The following is a 25,241-nucleotide window of genomic DNA, read 5'->3' on the forward strand; positions in this document are numbered from 1 at the left end:
GATAACAAAATTGGTCTTTTGGTTTATGTACTTGCCCATCAAAATATTTATTTCTAAAACTGAACTATTCATCTAATATGCAGTGTTTCTTCTCTTGTGCTCTCTTGTGCCACAACCATCTATCCAATTATTCAAGGCAGTTGACCTTGACTCTTTGTTCTCTATCACTTTCACTTAATAACCAAGTTATGTTGATTTATTTTCCTTAAGTTCTTTTATATCTGTCCACATCTGTCTATTTCTACTGCTACTAGCTTAGGTCCTCATCACCTTTCATCTGGATTTTGGCAATAGTTTTTGGTTGGCTTCTCTGCCTGCAGTCTGCCACCCCTCTTGTCTAGTCTTCACCCTGTTAGTGCTCACTGCGTATAAATTAAAGCCATAATTCCTTAATGCAGTATAAAATACTCTCCATGATCAGGCCCCTGCCACATCTCTAGCAAAATCTTTTTCCACTTTAATTCTTACCTTAGATAGACCAAACTAATTGCTTATTCTGTGAACATGCATATGCTCCTCTTATACTTAGCACAAGATAAGTCTTTTAAGCTTTGTTCCTTCTTAGTACTGTCATTCTCTTCAAAAGTCCTATTTGCCTCTCTTTTGAACTAAGTGGGTTTTGTTATTGTTTCATGAATGCCTGTGCTAGAAAATTGGTAACTTTTTTTTATTTGAAGCAATAGCAGAAATTAGAGAAATAAAATCCACAACATTACCAGCATGCGTTTAAGTCCTACTCACTTAGATCTGAGTTTCCAGATACCAGAGATTGTAGCTGCCAAGAAAAGAACAAAAGGAAACACAGAGGATAAGGATAAGAAAAAATAAGTAGAGAGAGACCATTCACCATGAGGAAACCATTCAAGAAGGCAGCATTACCATCCCTGACACTGTCAGGTGTATCATGACTTTGTACAGGCAGTTTTATAAACAGTTAACATTTGTAGTCAAGATGAACCAAGATGAACCATGTAATAAAGATGAACAAATCTCCAAATTCATTAGAATTTTGACAGAATATAATGCCTCCAATAAATTCTGTAGAGAACAAGTAGAAAGTATGACTTTTTATATACTTTATGAAATACAGATTAAGACATTTTACGGATTGGAGGACAACAAATCTTTTTAAAAGTAGATGTTACATTTGAGCTGCACTTGGTGATTTTGCCACACCGTAAGCTGCTCCAGTTTACAGCATGCAGCAGTAAAGATAATTTTGTTTACAAGCAGCAAAGTAATTTAACTCGAAAACAATTAAAGGGAGTTATTGGATCACCTAACAGAAGTTCAGAGATAGGGAGGACTTCAGGCATAGTTCATTCAGGGCTCCAGCTCCAATTTTCTTTAAGTTTTTCAGTTTTGTCCTGTGTTGACTGGCTTTATCTTTAGTGTAGCTTCACTCATGGAAGCAAAGTGGTTACGCAAAATGACTCACATCCATACATTACAATTTCCAGAGCAAGAAAGCCTCTGTATCCCAGGATCCCCAGCCTATATGTTGAGCTTCCTACTGACTGGCTGTCTTCTGAAGTAATGCATTCCTCAGAAGAAAGCCATATGCTAATGAAGGGACTACCTGATCCAACTACTGTGGAAAATAGAGATGAGATTATGCCAAATAAAGTCCATCCTAGATTTGGAAGAGGGGCAGTGTTTATCAATCCCACATAAATTACGTGACATCTCTAAAGTGAAAGAGGTAAAATTTCCCATGGGAAATCTTGGGAACCCAAAGGTTTATTTTGTATAAAAGAAGTGAAATGGATGAATCCCAAATAAGCAACCAGTCAATACTCACTACAGACACAATTCATATTTGTTCATCAGAAGATTTAGAAATTATTTTGTAACCCAGATGTTTCAACCTACTTGTGAGTAGTCAAAAATAAATACCAAGACTGAAAAGAGGGTAAACAGAGCCAAGGAGCCCAATTCTGAGAAATTCCGTTAGTGAGTATAGATGCATAAGAAGATTGAACGCTGTGGACGACTCTCAAAATATTCATTCATTCATTCATCCCTATAACATATATAGGGTGTCTAATCCATGCCAGAAAATGTTTAAGGCAATGGGATCTTTAACACCTGAAGAAATTCATTCTATCAGACCATGCAGAATTTTAAGAAAAAATTAAGCAGTTTTGATATATAAAGTGATTGCTACTATAGTAGAACACGGGAAAATAAGACCACATGGAAAACCTAGCAGAAACTTCACCAGACTCTTCAGTATTTCCTCCAAACCCTACACTTCTACAATGCAATCTCCAACATAAAGCACTCCAGGAACACTTATTTTCAATCAACAGGTATCTGAGGCAAAGGAAGAATAATTTATTTTACTCTGGTTCTCAGTTAAATGGTCACACAATCTAAAAAAAAAAAAATGTGAAACAATTTTGATTGTTTGGAAACAAAAGTGGATCATTGTTTCAGGGAGTTCTTAAGTACAAAAAACATTTGCTAATAATGTGCATTCTTTTAAGACATTATATTGTGTGACCATCTGAGGAAATCATTTTGAGAGATAAATAGAGCCAAAATAGTTAGAGAAAGGACATTAAAAGGAAAAATAGCAGGCATAGTTTTTTTCTTTTCGATATTCTTTTATAGCATAGAATCATGAAATCTTGGGTCCATTTCACAGCGGTAATGCTGAGAAAATTCTAATCACTTTATCCTATTCCCAGCAGTGTCCTGGAACTCCAATTCTAAGAGCAAGGCTTTTCATAAGCATCTAATGTGAAGATGTAACTCAGAGAATTTTTAAAAAATTGTTTCTTCACATGAAGTATACTTGATAATAACATTTTGATGTAATATTGAAATTTCTGTTTTTAACTCTGTTGGGCAGAATCTTAATGGCAAAGAAAGTAACTTGTGACGGTTCCAGCATAAGTGTCTAATGTCATAGCTGTTTAACCTGGTTTCACCTTATAGCAGAGGTGTGCCATCAGAAAAGAAGTAACATTTCCTTCAGGTTAACAGAAGCAGATCATTTTTCACGACAGATCATGTGAAAATTGTCTTGAAATTGCATAGTTTTGCTTTCTATAATACATATATATTTAAATATTTTGATCTAAGTATAGACTTAGGAATTTGAACTGAACTGGAATAATTTAAACAACTGAGAAGTCCAGCCAAATTATGATATTTGTGGTTCATGTGACATCGATGGTTAAACAGACAACTTTCTACACTCTTGCTAGTTGAAATTTATGGTCCACAGGCCAGTACATCAGAATTACCTTGGATCTAGTTATAAAGGCAAAATATCAGACCTCAGTTGCAGGTCTACAAAATCACCATCGGCATGTTAACAAAATCCCCAGGTAATTAAAACACTACACCAGACAATCTTAATTCTGGCTAAACATTGGAATCACTTAGGTATCTTAAAAATGTCTGATACTCAGGCCTTAGCCATGCCCAATTAAATCAGACTCTTTAAGGATGGGACCCTGGCACTGGTATTTTTTGATGCTTACCAAGTGGTTCTAATATGCTGCCAAGTTTGAGAACTATTGATTACACAATGTCCAATCAGTAAATTCAGTGTATTCTAAAAGGGTAAAAAGAAAAAGGAAGTCAAACCAATTACTTAGCATTTGGTCCCACTCTATAAATGATTGATTTTTTTAACTTTTAATAAGTTTGCTTTGCTGTGGTGTGAACACAGCCTATTATGTCTCAACCTGCCCAGAAATGTATCATATTTTAAATCAAGAAGAGGAATGCTTTGCCATCCAAATTAAATGAAAGGTGACTTTGGTTTGTTTTTCAATTTTACCTCCTTTTGCCAACCTTTTTCTCCAGTGTGGCAAATCCAGATGCTAAGTTTCAGACAAACCACTGTACTTTTGCATTGTCCACGCTCTTCTTCGTGCACTCAATTCTCATTTTTCCCCTAAGCCGAATCGACTTCCTGCCTCTGAATTTCTATACTGTTCACTGCTCCTGCCATGTCCTTTCACTTCATGGTCTTATATTGTTAAATCTACTAGTTAATGGAATGAAAACATTGTTTAATTTCTACATATAATTTCAAGCATTATCACATATCAAAACCTTAGATATGAATAGGAAGAAAACACAGCATAGTTCATGTGATCATCACTATCATTTTATAGACAAGAAAACTGAGTCTCAGAAAGGCGAGATAACTAGCTAATAAGTTCCAACACTGTTTTTCCCAGGACTATCTGATTCAAAAACAGGAAGTTTGGTTTGCTTGTGTGTCTGTGTGTGTGTGTGTGTGTGTGTGTATGTATACACATGCTTATTTCAACTATAGTATAGTACTTTAATTAAAATTCTGGGACAGATTAAGAATATGAACATATTAGGCTGGATGTGGTGGCTCACACATGTAATACCAGTGCTTTTGGAGACCAAGGCAGATGCATCACCTGAAGCCAGGAGTTTGAGACCAGCCTGGCCAACATGGTGAAACTCCGTCTGTACTAAAAATACAAAAATAGCTGGGCATGGTGGCAGGCGCTTGTAATTCCAACTACTCAGGAGGCTGAGACAGAAGAATCACTTGAACTCGGTGGGTGGAGGTTGCAGTGAACCAAGATTGCACCACCGCACTCCAGCCTTGGTGACGCAGAGGCTCTGTCTCAAAAAAAAAAAAAAAAAAAAAAAAAGGAATATAAACACATTAAAACTTACTAAAAAGAAAGCTCATTCTCAAAATCTGTGCCCACTCTTTTCTTTGGAATGGACTCAGTGATTTTTCTTATTTTTCACTAACTTTGTTTCTTTTGTCAGAAAACGATTGAAGTTTGGTGGGTGGGTCGAGGGAGGTGGTCATACTATATTGTTTTCTTTAAAATTCCTTTTCATTACATAAGTAACACGTGGATAATTTTTTCTTGTAAAAAATGAGAACATAGCTATGACTAAAATATTTTCGTTTAGCACAGCCCATGACCAGGATGCAGAGGTTGCAGTGACCCGAGATCTCACCACTGAGCTCCAGCCTGGGCTACAGAGGGAGACCACTTCACCTCAAAAAAAAAAAAAAAAAAAAAAAAAAAAAAAAAATATATATATATATATATATATATATATGTATCTTAACTCTACAGAATAATACCCTAAGGTCAGAAAAATAAACAATTAGCTAGCATAAATATTGAGCCCCGCATAAAAACACAAGTACAAATAGAGAATTCTGATTTAACATTAGTTTATAAGAAAAAGACCTAGAGATTGGTTCCAAATGCCCCTCAATGATAGACTGGATAAAGAAAATGTGGCACATATACACCATGGAATACTATGCAGCCATAAAAAAGGATGAGTTCATGTCCTTTGCAGCATGTATTAAGCTGGAAACCATCATGCCCAAAAAACTAACACAGGAACAGAAAACCCAACCCTGCATGTTCTCACTCATAAATGGGAGTTAAACAATGGGAACACATGGACACAGGGACACCGGGGCCTGTCAGGGGGTGGGGATCTAGGGGAGAGATAGCATTAGGAGAAATTCCTAATACAGATGCGGGTTGATGGGTGCAGCAGAACACCATGACACATGTATACCTATGTAACAAACCTACACATTCTACACGTGTATCCCAGAACTTAAACTATAATAAATAAATAAAGAAAAAGACCCACAGGTTGGTTATTGCAGACTCAAAACATAATAAAAATCCTAGCATTTTGAAAAGTCAATCATTCTTATTTTTAAAATAAGATTCCTTTTAAAAATCAGGAATTATATCAAGTATCTTTTTGAAGGAAAATACTAAATTGTGTAAAATTTGTAAAATATAGAGAACTAGTAGTTTTTAGATATGGCACTTGCTTGATGACTTAATATCCTCTTTGTATATGTTTTGTCTCTTTGATTAAAAAATACAATGCCAAGTAAAAGAAAACTCTTTTGCTTCCCTCGGGTCATATTCTCTAGTTATTACAGTACAAAGCACTTATTACAGATCACAGGATTTTAGCCTGAAAAGGTGCTATGATGAGTCATTGCAATAGTAGTGCTTCTTTATTTTGTTGTCTTCTTGAATAAGGATCTTGCCCTGTGGAATTAATGTTGCTTGTTGTAATGCTGATTGTCTAGTAGAGTGACTGTATTTTAGTGAAGAATATTCATTTCCAATATTCTTGCTGGAATATCTGAGATTAGGAGCAGGAAAAACAAGGGCATTCTATGCATTAGATGCATGCTTTCATATGCTAAATTTATGTCTCTCTGAAAGATGATTATTTCTTTGAAACTTGTCAAAAGCCATAGGTTTTTATTTAAAAATAAATCACCAAACAGGAACATTTAGAATTTCTTTATCCACAAGCTACCTGAAAATACCTTCCTAAGTTTGGGATATCTTCTTTTTGTGATTTTAGATACGCAAGTACTGATTACAAAGGGAACAAGGAAGCGTAGCTTCTGAGAGAGAAATTGATTTTTCTTTTCTAACAGAAGGTGAACATTATATTCATTTATCATGACCTTGGCTGATCATAAGACGTAGGTGATCATGAATCTAGACCTCTTTCTATTTTTTTCTAAAATTAAAGTAACCACTCATATAAACATGGTATTTCAGAAAATGGCATCTTGAGTGAGAAGAAAGAAGCTGAATCAATGACCCAAATGTATATTTTTAAGAACATCAAACCGTGGTTTCATTTTAATTTCGTTATCTCTACCCTGATGTCCATTATAGCACATGAGAAGGAGATTCAAGGTCTTAACTCTATTACTGGCTTTATTCAGCAGTGCCAGATCATTATAGGTGTTTATCTACTAGTGTGTGCTGCTCCTAATAGAGTGGCTTATTGTAATTTCTCCCTTCCAGTTTTCCTTCCCCAAGGAAATACCTGTATCTCAGATCTGTCTAATTAACCAATATTTGAAGAATGGAAAATTATGAGCAGTCCCTATGCTCATCATTGATGGGCTTTAAAAAGCTCAGTAAAATTTCTATGTACATTTTCTTGTTTACATGATGAAGCAAAATGGATCAAACAAGCAAAGAATTTGTAGCAACAGAGTTGGTGCCTTTGCACAATGTAACACATACTGTGTATCAAGGAAATATTGTGCCACTTCTTCCAAGCTGACATTGGAATGACATTGTAATCCTGACCATCTGTCTTCCTCCTCTAGATGTTGATGAATGTGCGACGGTGAATGGAGGCTGCCAGCAGCGCTGTATTAACACCCTGGGCAGCTTCCACTGTGAATGTGATACGGGATAGAGACTGCATGCTGACGAACGCACCTGCATAAGTGAGTAAATATTAGAACCAGCTTGAAGCTGTTTTCAATGAAAATCGACCTGCCCGTGTAGGGGCAGGAAGGAAAGGTTTTTCTATTGTAGAAACATCTATAGAAGCTAACAGTTTTCAGTATAATTCTATCCCTTAGTTAGTTTTTTTTTTTTAAGATATTTTGCTATTAAAAGACTAGCAGACAAAAAAAATGGGGAAGGAGATATAGAAATTAACATTCACAAGCAAACCTTGAATCCCCAAATATGTGACTATTTCTATAGCATATAATTTCTGCCATATACAGTTAAGTATAAATCTGTTAGTTGTTGCTTCTATACAAGCACAGTATAGAACTACAATAAAGTGAAGATGCTGGGCCATTGTAATTACTAGCAACAATGTCACTCATTTTAGAGTAGATAGAACTGGACTCAGAACCAGGCTTATAATTAGAATTCAAGCCCCAGAAAAATTATAGCGAATTATATGCCAAGGATATTAGGACTGTTCAAGCACAGTGAAAACTACACACATGAAATATGAAATTCTGTATGTTTATGAAAATTTCTTAGATACTATTTGAGGGTGGTAGGATTATTATTTTTTGTCTTCTCTGTATGTTTCTGAATTTTCTAAATTTCTTAAAATGAGCCTATGTGACTTTCATAAGCAGAAAAAACAGTAAACCTTAAAAATGCTGTTTCCTATATGACTTGTAAATGTTCCTTGTTGTTTTAACTGAAATAATTTACATACAGGTTATTTTTCATTGAGTGATGATCCTCAGATCACATAAAAATGCATTCTAACTTCATCTCCAGGTCCCTTTTGAAAATATTTATATTTAAAAAGCAGCACTTTGTACAGCACAATTTAATTGCTGGCTTTTATAGTGTTTGTTAACTAGTTCATCCATACAAAATTGTTAGTATCTTATAATGTAGTCTATAATTATGAAACTTGAAATAGAAATAAGCCAGTTTCAACTAGCTTTATAACATGTACCCCCTCCTTCTTTTTCTTAGCATGTCTTCTAAGAAATAAGAAAAGGGAATGCGAACAGGTGAAGATATCCTACTTGCGGGTCTGATTTTAATATGAGAAAACAGGTTCTAAGAGAAAAAGAAAGAAAAAACTTTCTTGAAGTCAAGTGAAGATAAAAACAAAAGTCATATCCTAGGCTTTTGGGAGCTTAATATCATAATTATTGTATCGACAGCAAGTGCAGGTTGAGGGACATTAATACATGTATATTTAAATCAAAGCAACCCTTTCTTTTTGTGAGATTACTGGTTTTAGCAGGAAGAATCCCTTTCTATTCTCATTTCCAACCTGTAAATTCTCCAGCTGGTAGCATCTTTAAGCTGCCACTATAACTTCTCTCAATCACAAAATACTAAGAGCAGCAGGATTATTGATACATGCAGATGGGATATTTATCAGTAAAAGTTGACCTGGTGAATTTTTGTTTCTGATATAAAAATTTTTTGCAAAGTAGTGATTTATATAAATCTACAATATCTGGTCTTTGTGATAAGGCAAAATAAACACTCTAGTCACCAACCAAATTATATTTATAGGTATAATTAATTTGACAGTTACTAGCTATTCCTTTTTTTTTTTTTTTTTTGAGATGGAATCTTGCTCTGTCACCCAGGTTGTAGTGCATCGGCACAATCGTGGCTTGCTGCAACATCCACTTCCTGGATTCAAGCAATTCTCCTGCCTCAGCCTTCTGAGTAGGTGGGACTACAGGCGTGTGCCACCATGCCCGGCTAACTTTTGTATTTTTAGTAGAGACAGGGTTTTACCATGTTGGCTAGGCTTGTCTTGAACTCCTGACCCCAGGTGATCTGCCTGCCTCAGCCTCCAAAAGTGCTGGGATTACAGGCATGAGGCGCCACACCTGGCCACTAGCTATTTCTTAGTAAAATCATTAGGCTCTTTCCTTATTCATTTCCATCACTGTCCTTGAACTTTCCAAAATTTTAAAGGACATCAGCTCAAAAGTCGAGTTGGACAAGGATATTGTAGATTATCTTTTCTATTTCTATTCCTTGAAAGCCAATTATTATTATACATATACGTGGGCACTATTTTAATAGCTTACTTTCAGCTCCATATGCTGATCTCCTTATACAGAATCTTCACAGTGAACAAATTAAATTTTTATATGCGTATTGATACACACATAAATCTCCCATTATTTAGATATGGAGTGAATTAAGCTAATAAGAAAATGTAAATTTCACGACTGCCATCATGTAAAGTATTTAACCCCTTGGATATCATTCTATAGAAGGTACTGGACTAAAAGCCCAGCACTTGACCCTTGAAAAAATTTTGATGCCTTTTCTACTTGCAGACACTGAAATTTTTGTTTCAAAAGATAGTCTTAAGAATTTCAGCTGACACAGCTTACATTTACAGCAGTCTTGTGGAAGAGAGCCCAAGAAAACTTGAGCACTTTGTATTGAAACATACATAATGTGTAAGATTAAGGACAATAACTATTTGCTTATTTGTTCTGAAAGAAAGGGTTTATTGCAGAGAATTAACTTTCAGATTTGTCTGTATTCTGGGCTATCTTGTAAAACGGGTATTTTCTTTAACTTTATCTATTTTTGAAATATCAACTTTTATTTTAGATTTAAGGGGTACATGTGCAGATTTTACCTGGGGATATTGTGTGATGCTGAGGTTTCAGGTGCAATTGATTCCATCACTCATGCAGTGAGCATAGTACTCAACAGGTAGTTTTTCAACCCTTCCTCTCAACAAGTAGTACCCCATGTCTATTGTTCCCATCTTTACGTCCAAGTGCATCCAATGTTCAGCTCCCACTTATAAGTGAAAAATACATGGTATTTGGTTCTCCATTTCTGTATTAATTGACTTAGGATGATGGCCTCCAACTATATCCATGTTACTGCAAGGGACATCGTTTTGTTATTTTTCATGGCTGCATAGTACTCCATGGTGTATATGTACCACATTTTCTCTATCCAGTCCACCACTGATAGGCACCTAGGTTGATTTCATGTCTTTTCTATTGTTAGTAGGGCCACGATGAATATTTGAGTGAACATATCTTTTTGGTTGGGGAATTTAGCTTCCTTTGGGTGTATACCCAGTAATGGGATTGCTGGGTTTAATGGTAGTTCTATTTTTGGTTATTTGAGAAATCTCCAAACTGCTCTCCACTAAAAGTGATATTTCCTAAACCAAAACCATTGAATTATCTTACTTTGCCTTTGAGATTTTTATCTGGCAGAAAGCTGAATATGGTGGTTGGTGTTTAATAAGAGATTATAGTAGATGGAAGTTTATTGTGATTCCATGGTAGAGACACAGAAAAGAAGGTAAAGTTATGAAATGTTGCGATTTTGCCACATTAGAGTACTTGAAATTAAGTGCCTCCATTTCTTTTTTCCTCCTTTCCTTCTTTTCTTTTATTTTCCCTATTCTGCTTATCAGTCGGAGGATGAGACTAGTATGACTTTTTGAGTTCGAGCCTCTGGTGCTTTTTATACTTTCTCTTAATCAAAACTACAATAAAGTAAACTCCTCACACCCAGACACTTACAGACTTTCAGATGACTTCATTTCAAAAGGCTCTCCTTTCTCAGGGCTGTGCTCTTGTAGTGGTGTGTGTGCAGTGCTGACCAGTCAGACTCCGTCAGAACAATCAAGCAGCACAGAGTAGTATGAGGGAAGGAGTCCGTGGCAGCTGGCTAAGGTGGCAGGAAGTACGAGTGCACAGGGCATGGGGTGCACCATACAAGTTGCTAGGACTGCTGGTACAATGGATTCCCAGTATTTCTTGGACTGCTGATAGAATGGGATCCTAATAAATCTGGGATCTTGGTTTAGTGGACCTCAGTTTGAACCTATGGATTTGTATGCAAATTTTTGGAATGTGTCATTGCTTTTGAGGTAAGGGCCTTCCTTCAGATTCTTTAAGATGCCTATGGCACCCCCAAAATGCCCCACATATATTTTTGTCATGATGATATCACTTCCTAAGAAGTATATAAGAGAAGGATCTCATGACATTGTTATATCATGATACTGTCTCATGATACTGTCTTATTGTCTGATGCTGTGCAGAGAAGGCTTCTCTTAAGAGCTTCCTCTATAATGGGATTCGAGGCTAGGAGTCTCTGCCTTTGAGAAGCACAGTTCCTGAGTCACTGTCATCTCTCCTGAAAGACAGCATCAGGAAAACCAGCCTGAGGGAATGCCTTCCGTGTGAGGAGCATCATTGCAAGTGAAAGTAGCTGCACTTGATGGAAGCTGCAGACACAGCCTGGGGAAGCAGACAAAAGTGGAATTCTTGTCATGTTTGCTGGGCTGTTGGTGTTCTCCCTTAACATGTATATTAGGAAATAATTTTTATATTTTTTAATTTCCCTTTATGTGGAGACCAACAGTTTAAAAGATGGAAAATATATTTTAGCCATCATCAGAAAGACAGAGAAATTTATGTTCCGATTAGTGAACACTGAATCTTATCTATGTGGTCTCAGTACTGTGGCACAGTAAAATTCAAGTTGGCATGTGACCTTAAGCAAGTCATTTAATCTCTCTGCACCCTGACTTCCTCCTGTGCAAAACATAAATTGGACAAATGGGTTTAAAATTACTTCGTCACTAAGGTGTTGCAATTTTACTGAATTTCTAAAATTACTAGTTCATTATAAATCATCTGCTAAGTTATATTTTTTAAAATTCTACTGAATCATGCATAACTATTTTATAGAGCTCTAATATTATTTTAAAAGTTGTTGAAATAACAGATTCTGTAGAGTACAAACATAAAAGCAGTGTGAGAATTTTGTGATCTACTTCTATAATAATGAATAACTTCCATGTTTTTCTTGAAAAAATATACTTTTGTGCTTTTGTGACAATACTGTTTTCCATATCATAGAATAATATCTGGAAGGGAACCAAGGATTGTGATAGCCCAATTTCCTATTTTAGAGATAGAAAATCTGAGGGAGAAAGATCACGTTAGTAAATTACTGTGAGAAAGAAAAATGTAGTCTTCAGGAAAACCTGACTGATCTCACTCCTGATCCTATGACGTCAAGTAACTTCTGTTCATTTTTTTTTTTTTTTTTTTTTTAAGGAGTCTCTCTCTCTCTCTGTTGCCCAAGTTGGAGTGCAATGGTGCGATCTTTGCTCGCTGCAACCTCCTTTTCCTGGGCTCAAGTGGTTCTCCTGCCTCAACCTCCTAAGCACCTGGGACTACAGGTATGCAGCACTATGCCCAGCTAATTTTTTTTGTATTTTTAGTAGAGATGAGGTTTTACCATATTGGCCAGGCTGGTCTTGGACTCCTGGCCTCAAGGAATCTGCCTGTCTTGTGTGTTCACTATGTTTCAAAAGACTAAGATAAATCATGAAGGCACTGCCAAAAGAAATTCTTACATTACATTTTAGTAAACACAGCTAAGGGTTAAAACAATGTATTTTTATGATAGCTACTGAAGAAATAAATCTACTTTTTATCATCTGTTGTCAGTGCAATCTTACTACTTCTCTCTTACATTTCTGTGATATGCTCCAACAAAACTTGGCTACTCTCAGTTCTCTGAGTAAGCCATGCCTCTTCTGCTTCTGCACTTTGGTTTACTCTTAACCTAGAAATTATCTCACCCCCAAGTCTCTGTCTATCAAAACTGTGCTTACTATGGTCCATGTCATATGACCTGTAAAGCCTTCTCTGGTTACAACAGCCAAAGGCATTCTCTCTTATCTGAAACATCAAGCAATTTTATTTGTGTTGGTTTAATAACACATCATAATATGTAGACTTATGACTGTATAATTGGGCTTCAGACTAAATGAAAGACACTGATGACCCTTTAATTGTCAACTTCAAGTGGAATCTTCTCCATTCTCTTCTTGATAGCTGTTAACCACTAATTTTTCTAAATTTTCCTTTTGAGTTCATGACAGTGCAATTTTCACTTTCAATTGCTGCTTCTCTGTACTTTTACTCCAGTTACCAGGATTCTGACTTGGAGCTATCATCTGTGTCTCTCCTCTGTTCTCCTTTATTCACCGTTCCTCTAGTCCATCTCCATTTTGCTCTTCTATTTTTATACATAAGTAAATACTTGGAAAATACTTAGAATAGTCCCATGCATATTGTATTACTTAAATATAATCTGTTTGAATATAAAAGATAAAAGGACTTCGCTCAGATGGATTTGCTTGTTAGGGAAAACTCAAAGTCTTTCCAGTATTTCTAGCTTTTGGAACATTGCTGATACTCTCTTTACAAAATATATTGTCTTTTGATAGCTGTCAACTGTTGATTTTTTCATGGCTAAGAGGCAGGGGTTAGTAGATATAACTAAATATAAGAAGTAATGATAATGTAGACTAAACTGCTTTTATTATTAGAGGCTATTTTTTAAGAGCCAGGGGCTACATGCCAAAATAATTTATTTTACCCATATTTTCAGTATTTAACTATGTAATTTGCATTTTAAGTAACTTGTAAGGTTTGGCTATAATTTAATATCCATCACAAAATCTTTCTTAAATTTTTATTTCTAATAACAACCTTGTGAAACAGGCTCATCTCAGATCTCCATTCATAGTCATGTTCTTCCCTTGATGTGTTTGCTGAAATTGGTCTTCCCAGAGGGATGAAATAATTAAATGATTCAAAGTTTTAATGCTTGCATAGTTCTCTCACTGCTCTTTCATGGCTTCAGAACATAGGTTTATTAACACCTGCATTCATAAATAAACAAATGGAATCTGATGTCTGTGTAGAGAAACCTTAAAGAACATTTTAAGCACTTCAGTCTGTGGTACAAGATTCTTTATTTCCAGTTGCAGAGAATGATCAGGATCCGTTTTTGTTCAATAGTCCCTGTTTAGAAGACCAATGTGCTATCCATTGCACAACAAGACTCAGTGACCCCTTTCTAGTTTCACTAAATAAAAAAAAAAAAGAAGAAGAAGAAGAAGAAGAAAGATAACCTAGAAAATATAATCTAAAGATTTTAGATATTTTATTTGCGGTCAAGTGTGTGACATGCTGCAGTCAATGGTGATACTTTAATGAGAATTAAGCAGAAGTTGGGTGGCAAGGGTAGGGTAGATGTACAAGCAAGAGCTTGATTAAAATAAAGATGTCCTTACTAAAACTTTGAGGTTGAATAAATTTTCTTATATCAGAGTTTTATGAGTTTTACATGTTAAAATAATGCTAATTTAAAAAAAAGATTGAGGAAACTATTAGATGTGGTGGTCTTCACACAATGGGTTCTTTTGTTTTTGATCTCAGTGTTCTGATCACTGATGTCTAAGTTTTATTTGATAAGAGGAAGGATTCTTTCCAGGGAATGCAAAGAGATTGCCCTCAAATAGGATATGAAAGAGGTTAAAGACTTTCATTGTAACTACCTTTCAATTAGTTTCATTATTTATGAAGACAAATTAGAAACAGAATTCATTTTAGATGACAGCTGATGTCTTGAATAGGGCCATGTCAGGTTAAAAAAATTGTTTAGTTTGTCAGATTGATGGCATCTCTCCATCATTATCAGATTCATCACCCTCTCAATATTAAGCACTTTTGTGTGGTAGATGATAAATTTAATTCCCAAAAGTTGAATTTCAGGAACGCTTTTTTTCTGCCCGTCTCATCCTCAATCTGTGGCCTTAGGAAAAATAATCAACTTAAGTTTTTCATCCAGAGCATTGAATGTTAACCTAGTTCAGTAACTTTTTACAACTACTTGAGTTGCAGTAACACATTAAGATATCATCCCATTTTTTTTTCCTATAGTTTGTGTACAGTTTGCAGACTCTTGAAGGTAAGACTGACAATTTTAGGTAAAGACAGACTGAGGTTTGAATCTGACTATGTCACATAAGAGTTGTGTGATCTTGGCCCAGTTACTCGATGTCACTGATTTTCAGAGTCCATATCATCTTTAGCTCTGTGTCTATGTTAATATTTATGTCTACTAAAATCAGGATAATTATTCACAAAAATTAGTATTGTACATTGTGCAAAAGCACATACCTTATAAAGAAGAATATATGTAGCATACTATAATGGTCACTCATAGGGAATAGTGAAGATTGAGAGTGGGCTCTGGAACTAAAAGTGAACAAATAAGAGTTCTTAAAAGAACCAGAGAGTGATAAGGAATGTCTTTGCAGTGTGATGAGCTCCATCTTCTGTATTGGAGAGTACAACAAAACAAAATAATCAAATGTTTGCACAATGGTCTTCACATGTGGTAATTGCCTTTTGGGCCTTCTTTCTCTTTATGTGGAAAGTATCTTTATATATCTTCCTTCAGAATAATTTTTAGATATTTTTCTAGTTTGTTTTAGAAAATATTTTATACTAAAAGATAAAACCCTAATAGTAAGCACTATTTAATTTTGTTTTCTGTGTTTCCTAACTAATTTCATAGGGCATTATAGAATACCTACCATATAGCATAAACTTACATGTGAAGAGATTAAAGTAGTAACTGACACACAGTGAATGTTCAATAAAAGGTGGCTTAGACTAACGATATATGTATCTACTCCTACATTATTTTCTCACAACCTGAACACCCAGTCAATACAGAGATACTGAGAATGAGATTCTTCATTGTGTGCCACTAGAAATCCAAGAGTTTGGCTTAAAATTATTCCTTCATGAAAATATACCAAGGAATTTAGGATTAAGAGAAAAATGATGTTAATCTAAAACAGTATATCTTGGGAAAAAGTGCCCTCGGCCAACCCTCAGCTTTCAGAGTAACGATGTTAACTTTATCATATAGTTTTTATTTATTTATTTTTAGTTTTTTTATTTTTTAATTTTCATGGGTATGTAGTAGGTGTATATATTTATGGGGTACACGAGATGTTTTGATACAGACATGCAATATGAAATAAGCACATCGTGGAGAATGGGCATCCATCCTCTCAACCATTTATCCTTTGAGTTACAACCAATCCAATTATGCTCTTTAAATTGTTTAAACATGTACAATTATGTTAATATTGACTAGTCTCCCTGTTGTGCTATCAAATACTAGGTCTTATTCATTCTTTCTGTACCACCCATTCCCACCTGCCCTCCTCAGCCCTGCACTACCCTTCCCAGCCTCTGGTAACTATTCTTCTCCTCTCTATGTCTGTAAGTTCAATTGTTTTGAGTTTTAGATCCCACAAATAAGTGAGAACATGCAATGTTTGTCTTTCTGTGCCTGCTTTATTTCATGTAACACTGTGGTCTCCAGTTCCATCCATATTGTTGCAAATGACTGGATCTCATTCTTTTTATGGCTGAAGAGCACTTCACAGTGTATATGTATCACATTTTCTTTATCTATTCATCTGTTGATGGATATTTAGGTTGCTTTCAAATCTTAGCTATTGTAAATAGGGCTGCAATAAATAAAGGAGTGCAGATATTTCTTTGGTATACTGATTTCCTTTACTTTGGGTATATACTGGCAGAGGGATTGCTGGATCATATGGTAGTTCAATTTTTAGTGTTTTGAGAAACCTCCAAACTGTTCTCCATAATGGTAGTATGAATTTACACTTCCACCGTCAGTGTACAAGGGTTCCCTTTTCTCCACCTCTTCACCAGCATTTATGACTGCCTGCCTTTTGAATAAAAGCCATTTTAACTAGGGTGAGATGACATCTCATTGTGGCTTTGATTATTATTCCTCCGATGATCAACTTCACCATGTATTTTTTATATATACAAGCTGTTAGACTGTGAGCCGATGACATAACTGCTTAATAGCTCAGTTTATTCGTATGTAAGCGGACAGTTGAGGAAAAGTAACCATACAAGTGAAATCTTTAGTTCAGTGCCTGACACACAGCAATCACTTAAAAAATAGTGGGTAATATTATTAGTATTAGTTCCATACCTTGGAACATGGCTATAGCCATAGAACTAAGTAAAATTATGAAGGGTCAAAAACTACAAGTATAAACTTTCTTTGGTGATCACATTACTTCTATTAGGCATTTTTGTTAATAGTTGCTATGGTGTGAATCTTTGTGCCCCCCCATATTCATATGTTGAATCCATAAGCCCCAGGTTTATAGTATTAGTTTGATGTGGGGACCTTTAGGAGTTGATTACATCACCAGGGTAGAATCTTCATGAATTACTTTAGTGCCTTTATAAAAAAGAGGCCCGAGGGAGATTGTTTGCCCCTTTCACCATATGGGGACACAGCAAGAAGGTACAATCTATGAAAAAAAATATGTACCCTTGCCAGACACTAAATCAGCCAGTGCCTTGATCTTGGACTTCTCAGCCTCTAGAACTATGAAAACTATTTATAAGTTGCCCAGTCTGTAGTATTTTGTTAGAGTAGCAAAACAGACAAAGACAGTAGATTTTTAAAGCATACATTCATTGACTGTTTTAACAATCCCCCCTTTCCTTTACATTTCTGAAACTTTTTTGAGTTTTAGAGGAATATTCACAATTATGTTTTGGCTATATGGTGACATACTCCCATTCTTATTTATCACTAAGTTAAAGATTTATATCTCCCTTTTTCCAAAAGCACTGGAGGCAGCAAGCTACAGGAAGCTTATGCATTTTTACAGGATACAAAGTGCAAAAAAGACTAAACATAAAATAGTATTGACTACATCTAAAAGAAGCAGAAGGAATAAGTGCTTGCAAATAGCAGATATGTGCAGAAAACTTAAATCCAAATTTAGTATCCCAATATAGATAGCTTCTAGCTACTGACAAGAAAAGAACAACATGATTTCAGAGTTTGAATTATTCTGACACAAGTCATAGAGACATCTTTTTTGGGGGGTGTAGGGGGAAAATTCAGTGATTTCATAATCCATTATTGAATACACATATTTGTTTGGCAGAGAAAATAGAGATTTTTAGCTAAGGTGCCTCCCAACTTTTACTCACACCCAGAACTTTGAAATTAACTCTAAGCTCTGCCTACTTTGCTCTTCACTCTGAGGAAAAAGTGCTCTGCTCTAATTTCAGGCTAATCTCCCCACCTCTGGGTAGGCTCTCACCTGCCTTCCTCCTCAGAACATGGCTCCATTACATCCTTCTTTCTCCCTATCTTAAAAATTCTCTCTAAAACTAGTTTTGCCAAGGTAATCAATAAATTATCCACTGTTAAATTCAAGGAATACTTTTTATACCTTATTTTGCTTAGTATCTTGAAAGTAATGATCTTGCCTTCTATCACAGTCTGTTTTCTGCTGCTATAACATCACACCAGGGACGGTTTAATTTACAAAGAACAGAAATTTATTTGGCTCACAATTCTGGAGGCTAGAAAGTCCAGGAGCATGGCACCAGCATGTAGCAATGGCCATCCCATGGCAGAAGGCAGAAGTGGGCACGTGAGGCAGAGAGTGAATGGGGGCCAAACTTAACCCTTTATCAGAAGCCCCCTCCTGTAATAATGGAGTCAATCTATTCATGAAGGCAGAGACCATATAACCCAATCATCTCTTGAAAGTCCCATCTCCCAATACCATTACATTGGCAATTAAATGTCAACATAAATTTTAGCAGAGACGTTCGAACCATAGCACTTTCATTCTTGACATTCTCTCTTTCTTGGATTGTAGAACACAACTTTCTTTTGGTTCTTTTCCATTTCTGTGATAGCGTATCTTCTTTCATGGAGTGTTTTTCCTCCACTCATCCTCAAAATCTTAATGGTTTTCAGTGTTCTGACTTTGGCTCTTTCTTTTCTCCCTCCTGTGTCATCTCTTCCACTTGCAAAGTTTTACCTACTACAAGTAGCTAGCAGAGAATGATGTCTAAATCAATATTACTAAATCAAATCATTCTCCTTGTCTGTTGACCCACAGATTCAGCCACTGCCTGAGCATCTTCTTGAGGATGTCCCCTTAGCAAGGAAAACTTTGCGGGTCCAAAATTCAGCGAATCTCCATTCCCACCTGCTCCCAACTTTTCTCTTCTCTTGTATTTCTTTTTCCTAGTGAGTGGCAGGACCTCAGTCCACTTAATCTCCAGGCCAGTGTAGTCCACGAGGAGTCACTGTGAATGTCTTTGCCAAAGTTCATGTTCAAATTTACTGATTAATGTAATGGTACTGGGAGATGGGACCTTCGAGAGGTGATTAGGTCATAAGGTCTCTGCCTTCATGAATAGATTAGTGCCATGGTTTCTCCTTTCTCTGACTTTACACATCTAGTTCTCCAGTAATACCAATGGACTCTTCTTCCGTACACTCCCCAAAGAGCTGTCTCCACTATGACTGTTTACACTAAGGCCCTTGTAATCTCTTACAAAAACATTTATTGCAATTGCCTCTTAATCAGTGTTATTGTCCATACTTAGTCCCTTTAATTCATTATCTAAACTACTTCCAGAGCCAAAGATGTAATTTAAAAATTATTTTCTTATTCTTAACACCTCTTATTGTTTCTACATTGCTTTTAGAATTCACCCCAAACCCTTACTATGGCTTACAAAATGATTCAGAATCTGATTTCTGGTTACTTCTGTGGCACAGAACAAGTTTCTACTCCACACTTTATACTACAGACCCAAACACGCAGAAAATGTACAGCTCCCTCAGAGGATCCACATTCCTTACACTTTTCCTCTTAGTGTTCTATCTGCCAAACACATCCTGCTTCTGCATCTGACGTCCAGTTTGATGCACACCAACATTTTCCCTTCTCTCCAGTTCTCCCTTTCTCTACTTCTTTGTCCGTAACTTCTACTTGTGTTTCAAAGCTTACTTCGGAATCTCACCTCTCCTGAGAAAACTTCCCAGATCTATTTACGTACTTAAAACCAAATTTGCCACCTGTTTTAAAATTTTAAATATTATTTTGATGGCAGGGCACAATATAAAGACACTCAGGTAGATGAAAATCAGAGCTTGTTAGCTTATTACCATATACAGCTCCAAATGAGAGAGAGCTGCCATGCAGGGCTACACATTGAGTTATACCTAACACTAGGGTAACAGCAAGCTAGAGCTAGGAGGCAGCTTATGTATGGTAAGAAAGGAAGGGGTAGGCTCACTATCTATCTGAGGATTGGGACTAATTCCACAAGCCCAACGCTGCTGATATAATTCGTGGGTGTTAGGTATCCAGGAAACTCTGGCAGTTGGGTATTGGTGTGTTGCAACCCAGGAATGTTAGATTTCCACCAGGGGAAGTAGTTGAGGGTGATGACTTAGCAAACTGCCTGTGAAAGGGAATTGAGGTTTTTAGCCATGATTGAAAACTAGGTCAGGACAGCACTTGTGAAATGTAATACATCACCACATAGAGCCAGGGTACATCTCTAATATAGGATGTTTCCCAATGGGTTATAAAGCTTTCTCTTTGTGTGTCTCTCCCACTAGACTGTACTCTATTCTATATCTCAATACCTAGAATGTGACTGAAAGAAAGCATTTAATTTTATTAAATGACTGTTTATTCAGTGTTCAGAATATAAAGATATTTGCAATTAGTTATGCTTTGTTTAAAAGTAGGAGCACATTGTCTCTTTTGTGATCTTCTTCCTTTACTTCAAGAAGAGGAATTATATAATGGCTCTGGCTCCTAGGAGCCACAATACTAAGTTGAAGTCTTAATATCAGGGATTCTACTTAGCCTATATTCCTAATTTAACTGTCATCTCTACCCTACTTCCCATCATGATTCTTGTCTTCTTCAATGATTTATTTTTGTACTTTTCTCTTTCTTTTAAGCTTAGCATTAGTTATTCTATTGTAGATGGGTTTTAGATTGTACATTGTCTCAAATCATCTTTGGAAATAAATGGAATATAAATGTAATAAAAATAAATTCAAGCTTAGGTTTATCACCTGGTTCCTTGTAAAAACTAACAAGTGAAATCATGAACAATAAATTTCAAGGCCAGGCACCATGGCTCACACCTGTAATCTCAGCACCTTGGGAGGCCAAGGCAGGTAAATCATGAAGTCAGGAGTTTGAGACCACCCTGGCCATCATCTCTACTAGAAATACAAAATTTAGCCAGGCATGGTGGTACGCACCTGTAATCCCAGCCACTTAGGAGGGTGACACAAGAGAATTGCTTGATCCCAGGAGGCAGAAGCTGCAGTGAACCGAGATCATGCCACTGCACTCCAGACTGGGTGACAGAGTGAAACTCTGTCTCAAAAAAAAAAAAAAAAAAAAAAAAAAAAGGCTGGGCGCGGTGGCTCATGCCTGTAATCCCAGCACTTTGGGAGGCCGAGGCAGGTGGATCACGAGGTCAAGAGATCGAGACCATCCTGGTCAACATGGTGAAACCCCGTCTCTACTAAAAATACAAAAAATTAGCTGGGCATGGTGGTGCGTGCCTGTAATCCCAGCTACTCAGGAGGCTGAGACAGGAGAATTGCCTGAACCCAGGAGGTGGAGGTTGCGGTGAGCCGAGATCACGCCATTGCACTCCAGCCTGGGTAACAAGAGCGAAACTCCATCTCAAAAAAAAAAAACAAAAACAAAACAAAACCCAAAAAAACCACCTTGGTATTTACCAAAGATATAAAGCTGTTATTCGGTTGGGTGGTGTGCATACTGGTCTTTTGAAATCCTGAGTCTCTCTGTCATTGCCAGGGCACAAGAGAGATGAAGCATGACAGGAGGACAAAGCCCAGACACCATACCACAGGAGTAGGAAGAAAGTCTTGGGCTTCCCAGAGCCTAGGAGCTGGTGCTGAGAGGCCACTTAATAAAGACAGGATACTTATGGTTGGTTATTAATAACAGTCAAGGGAAAAGCTGTGGTTTGAGTCCAGAGTGTCATTTCCTATCAGAGAATAAGAGCAAGGTGTAGGACACACTACATAAGTAAAAGGACTGAGGCCACCATTCAGAAGTTCAGGCTGAACACCAAATCATAAGCCAATATACATAAATTCTGAAAATTAGTTTGAAAGATGATATGGTTAGGCTTTGTGTCCTTGCTCAAACCTCATCTTGAATTATAATCCCTGTAATACCCACGTGTCAAGGGAGAGACCAAGTGGAGGTAATTGAATCGTGGGGGTGGCTTCCCCCATGGTGTTCTCATGACAGTGAGTGAGTTCTCACAAGATCTGATGGTTTTGTAAGTGTTTGATAGTTCCTCCTGCATCCATTCTCTTTCCTGCTGCCTCATGAAGAAGGTGCCTTGCTTCTCCTTCACCTTCCACCATGATTGCAAGTTTCCTGAGGCTTCCTCAGCTATGCTGAACTGTGAGTCCATTAAACCTCTTTCCTTTATAAATTACCCAGTCACAGGCAGTTCTTTATAGCAGTGTGAAATCAGACTAATACAAAAGGCATGGCAGAAGTGGTGTCAATAAGTATAAACCCAAGTTAGGATTAAAAGTTGAGCCAAAGACAAGCAGGAGACAGATTTTCAACTGTGACATTGAAAGCTTTTCAGGGAACATTTCTTCAGTAGTCACAAATAAAAAGTATAACCATTGATCTGACCATCAAGAATGTGTATCGCCTTCCCTTGCAGCCTTGCTAGTGTGGGTTGGCAAAGACTGCTAGGATATGGAACATTCCCTGGGAAGGGGAGGTCTCCTCAAGGCTCAGCCCTTGGGTTGACATCTTAATAATCAGCTGAGCAAGCTTGGTCTAAGCACTCTGCCTTGAGACATAACTTTAATTAACCCAGAGATTCACATTCTAAAATTGAGATAATGGTAGTTTGCAGATAATTTCGCTGTGTCTATTAGTAATAATAAATTACCTTGACTTTAAAAAATATCTCAAATCCTCACTACAAATAAAGGGAGAAATGCTATTATCCTCATTTTAAAGATAGTGAAACGGGTTTACACAGAGGTTATTACTGTAGCCGTGGAATCACGGACTTGTGTTGATAGTCCCACAGATTACTGCTCTTAAACCAATAAACTGCTAGAAACTGTCAGAACAAGGATTAAAATCCAGATCATAGGGAAGTGTATTCAAGTGTGCTTTACACTTTTTGAAGGGAAAAAAGAAGATGGTAGACAGTTGGGTACATCTGCAATGCAATCTTCATTAAAATCCTCTCTTCCAGGCTACATGAGATGGTAATGTAATTCTCATTTTATCCAAAGTTTGGGAGTTTATGAAGATTCTCTGTGTTCCCTCTTGGAAAATAAAAAGTTGGCTCATTCTGTAGATTCTCCCAGTTTTTGTCTGGACTGCAGTGGGTTGACCTTCTGTCCAGGCAGGAATACAAGTCTAAACCTTAAGCTTTCACAAGGGAATGTCAACCTTGTCTCCCCAGTGTCTGATGTGTAAATCTTATGGCTTTCACTTCAATCAACAATATAGAAATTCTGCACAACAGGTCTGTGTGAGAGGATTTGACTGTGAAATGAATGGGAGCCAGCATCCATCCAAATCTCCCTTAAGACATCCGATATACAGAGTGCATAGCAGAAAGATCATAAGCAAGAAAGATCATTGGCACCAAGAAACTCTAAGTTAGAATCCCAGCTTTGCACCTGCTAGCTGTGTGAACGTGGGGATGTTGTTAAATGATAACAATGGCTAATATTTATGGAGTATTTGCTATCTGTGGGAGCACAGAGTTAAGCCCATTACATCTACTGTTTCATTTAAATTTTATGAAACCCTATGAGGTGAGGGATATTGTTGTCATCATTTTATCATTGTGAAAAAAATGGGACATAGAAAGTTTAAATAACTTGCCAAAGTCACTCACATTGTAAGTGGTAGGTCCTGAAAATGTCTTTGGAGCACAGATGACCAATTGAATCCAGTGGTGCTAAAACACACAAGCAAGCAAAAACCATGCCTATGTAAAAGTAGGTTGTTTGGATTTTATTGTTAAAGCTTTTTAAGGAAGGGAAAGACACCAATTAAAATATAAAAGAGTGTGTTAAAAGTGTTGCAGTGTGCTGTAATGTTGAGTGAAAATGAGTTAGGTATGTGTAGAATCAGGGAGCCTGAGAAACAGATTATTGCATTAAGATGGAACTAGTGAAAAATTCTGGCACTTTGGATAATGATAATAAGCAAGGACTGAATGCCGAGAAACTGCTGTCCTTTCCCTATGCAAACTTAGCCATAAACATTTTATTTTACAAAAAAAAGTTCTATATAAACCATATGAAATTTTACAGTTAAATTTTTCTCACAAAAATTTTAAATTAACTTTATCAAAGTCAAGACAATAATTTGAATATGAATCCAAAGTGCAGGTTCTAAAACTTTGCTATATTATTTAATCATAACCCAATGATTAATAATAAAAAATGGGTTCCATGGCTTATTTATATTTGACATTGTTTAAAATTTGATTTCAAAGTTTTATATTGTATGTTTTTGAATTTGCTAAAACCTTCATCATATTGGCTCTTACCAAATGAGATTCATAGATTATAAATCAATAGCATGAAAGGTGCCTTGGCCTGTTCTGCTTGAGCATAATCCCATTGTCCACATTCATTTATTTTAGAAGTGAATTAGAAGTGAATATAATATGTTACTCAAACTTTTAATAATTGCAATGGAATGGGTTGACTGATTTTCTGCTTCCAACATTTTCTATATTGTCTGTCAGAAAAAATGTTAAAGATTTCAATGTATCTCCTAGATTCAGGGGAAAAATGTAAATTTATTTTTATACTGAGCCAATTAATTAGTCTTCTTTTGTCTGTGGAGAATGACCTGATTTCTACAACTCACATTTTAAAAATTATTTAAGTTTGAAAACAGTCCAATTTCAATCTGGTCTTATTTCTAAAAGAAAATGATTTAATAATAATTCTTGTTTCTCATTATAACTTTTATGAGACCCCATGGTATAAGAACTATACTATTTCATCTCTTAGTGTTTCCATGAGACTAGTGAAGCTTTTGCTAAGTGCTGTATCACATACATATCAGAACAGTGGATTCGAACTAGGAAGAAAAATTGTGTGTTAGGCCTCTGTAGCCTTATTCTACAGTGTTGAAACAGACAGCCCTATCTT

General features: G+C 36.4%; 1 protein-coding gene across 5 annotated transcripts in view; it reads left to right on the top strand.

The window, feature by feature from the left end:
• The window catches only part of LOC101039884 (vitamin K-dependent protein S-like), a 752,700-nt gene that overhangs the window by 555,199 nt on the left and 172,260 nt on the right, over positions 1 to 25,241 (top strand). For all 5 annotated transcript variants that reach the window (XM_074405626.1, XM_074405629.1, XM_074405627.1 and 2 more), the window contains 2 exons: positions 7,145 to 7,267; positions 12,386 to 12,510. Coding sequence is in view for 3 of the 5 variants with exons in the window: in XM_074405627.1 (XP_074261728.1) it covers positions 12,424 to 12,510 (87 nt within the window). In the remaining 2 variants the exon portion in view is untranslated. The remainder of the gene's footprint in view (positions 1 to 7,144; positions 7,268 to 12,385; positions 12,511 to 25,241) is intronic.

The sequence above is a fragment of the Saimiri boliviensis genome, chromosome 9, assembly GCF_048565385.1.
Source record: "Saimiri boliviensis isolate mSaiBol1 chromosome 9, mSaiBol1.pri, whole genome shotgun sequence".
NCBI lineage: Eukaryota > Metazoa > Chordata > Mammalia > Primates > Cebidae > Saimiri > Saimiri boliviensis.